The sequence below is a fragment of the Cynoglossus semilaevis genome, chromosome 1 (assembly GCF_000523025.1).
Source record: "Cynoglossus semilaevis isolate Cse_v1.0 chromosome 1, Cse_v1.0, whole genome shotgun sequence".
In the NCBI taxonomy this organism is placed as follows: domain Eukaryota; kingdom Metazoa; phylum Chordata; class Actinopteri; order Pleuronectiformes; family Cynoglossidae; genus Cynoglossus; species Cynoglossus semilaevis.
The window spans coordinates 4,418,054-4,420,179 of record NC_024307.1 but is presented as its reverse complement, the minus strand read 5'-3'; the positions used below and the strand labels follow the sequence as shown (position 1 = coordinate 4,420,179).

Here is a 2,126-nt window from a genome sequence, read left to right as displayed (position 1 = left end):
GCCAGCACCGTCGGAGACAAGATGAGGAGAGGTGCTGGTCGTTTTACCGCCAGCCAGTCTGTGAAACGCTTCACGTGTTGAGGATATTACCAGCAGTGCAGCAGAAGCTGTTTGACAGCACAGCGCTCTTGTTTCCAGGCCAAAACACAGAGGGACCCAAGGCCAGGTGGACCTCTGAGTCTGGGACTTCTAGATTACAAAGTCATCCCTGGGTTTTTTTTTCTACCCAATCATGGGAGTTAACTTGTCTTCTCCGTCTTTCTCAGAGCCCTGTGACCCAGTTTAACTGTATCTGAACTCCAGATATGAGCTCAGACCACAACTCTGGTCTTCACAGGCTGTAAATTTTCACCACTTTGTAAATATACAGAATGGTTTATGCAAAGACACAACGACCACATCATAAACACCGCAGCCTTCAGTTCTATTGGCTGGAAATCTTTAAACAGAGCAGAGGATTGTCAAGTGCAGACACATATTTGCCATTTGAATAATTTACTCTGATGGCAGCGTATCAGGACAACAGCTGGAAAATTAAATAAACTCATCTACTGGATGATTCACAAGTACAAGACCAATTTGTGGCCACAAAAAAAAAGTTTCTTATCAGATATTGAACATAATTTCCTTTTTTTGTGGCTCGGGGCTGACCAGATACAGTTAATTGCCTCAGCCGTAGACGCTGAGTCACAGCTGCACATGAAGCCAAGAAAAACATGTGTTTCACATACACTTGGAGACTTAATTAATAACTCTCTCAAATATCAGGGACTGATTTTCAGTGAATACTTGGCCCAGAGTTTAGGAAAATTCAGTTTGAACAGCAGCTGATGCCCGCTCACCTCCACAATGCTGCTCAGATCCTTGACGTACATGCGCTCCGTCTCAATGAGCTCCATGACGACGCGGTCGGCGTAGGTCAGGTTCGGGTTCGGAGCCATGGCGCTGGTGACGACAGGGGAGGCATGGATGTGAGGTATTTCGGGACTCGCCTTCCTGTTGGAGACATCATTGTTTTTGTTCCACTGGCTGCTGATCCCCTTGGACTCCAGCCGTTCCAGCCAGTGGTTCCTGGTACTCGCTGTGTAGGGACTGTGATCTCCAGCCTGCCCTTCAGCTGGGCTCAGCTCCAAGTCTATGTCCTCCCCACATGGTAGAGGCGGCGTGGTGGATACAGGAAGAGTAATGGTGCTGCCAAAAAGGCTGCGACTATCACGAGACGACGAGTCAGAGGACAAGGTGGACACCAGGCTCACTGGACGTTCGGTCTCCGCATCCAGTGGCTCTTCACACAGCCGGCTGTAACAATCTGGACCCAGGTCAGCGTTTGTCTGGTCATGTTCACTGTTGCAGAGGGGCATGGACGACTGAAGAGATTCTGGGACAGGAGAGAGAGAGAAAAAAAACAAACAAAGTGTTAAAATGAAAGAATGAAGTGTCAACTGAGAATTTGAATTCTGGTTAGACAGTGTTTAGACATACAGCTGGCTTTGACATTCTACAACACTCCAAGATAACAGAAACATTATTGCTCCATGAAGAGGGTGAGTGCTGAGTACTCCAAAAAATACTTTTTACTGGAACAGAACGGCTCTTTCCTGCTCTTTTTTTCCCCAATCAATCATCATTTTTACTTTCACATTTCCAAGACTGCCTCGTGTCTTTTGCAGGTGGTGACACTGCAGCTACGCTAGGTTTTTTTTCCATCTACATAAAGCAAAAAAAAAAACCCAACAATAATTGAAAATGATACCTATCACACTCAAGGTCTGGCTTTCCATGTAGAAAGTTCCTCCAGATTTTAATAAGACCACACAGAACAGCTGTGATGCTTGAACGTCTCGGTCCAACTTCTGTTACATTTCATTCTGGAACAAAAATCAAGCTACTACAACAGACTGCAGCTCATGAATCAATAAAAAGCCCCGCGCTTTGTGTTTATAGTCTCGGACTGAGGCACAGACGAGGTGTTTCACAGTAAAAGGCTTCGCTCAAATCATTACTGACATGGACATAATTGAAACACAACATATTCTATGGAAAACCCAGCCATTTCCTCTTGTTCTCCTGCCTGGCGAAGGCTGAGGCTTGGAAAAACAGAAGGAGGGAAAAGTTATGGGAAGAAA

The 2,126-nt window shown here is 45.7% G+C and overlaps 1 protein-coding gene across 1 annotated transcript in view; it reads right to left on the bottom strand.

Moving 5' to 3' along the window:
* Nucleotides 1-1,712, bottom strand: part of LOC103391739 (pleckstrin homology domain-containing family G member 3) — a 19,486-nt gene extending 17,774 nt beyond the window's left edge. Inside the window, exon 1 of the mRNA XM_017037298.2 lies at nt 843-1,712. Coding sequence (XP_016892787.1) covers nt 843-1,361 — 519 coding nt within the window. The 5' untranslated portion in view covers nt 1,362-1,712. The remainder of the gene's footprint in view (nt 1-842) is intronic.
* Nucleotides 1,713-2,126: the final 414 nt, after the last annotated feature.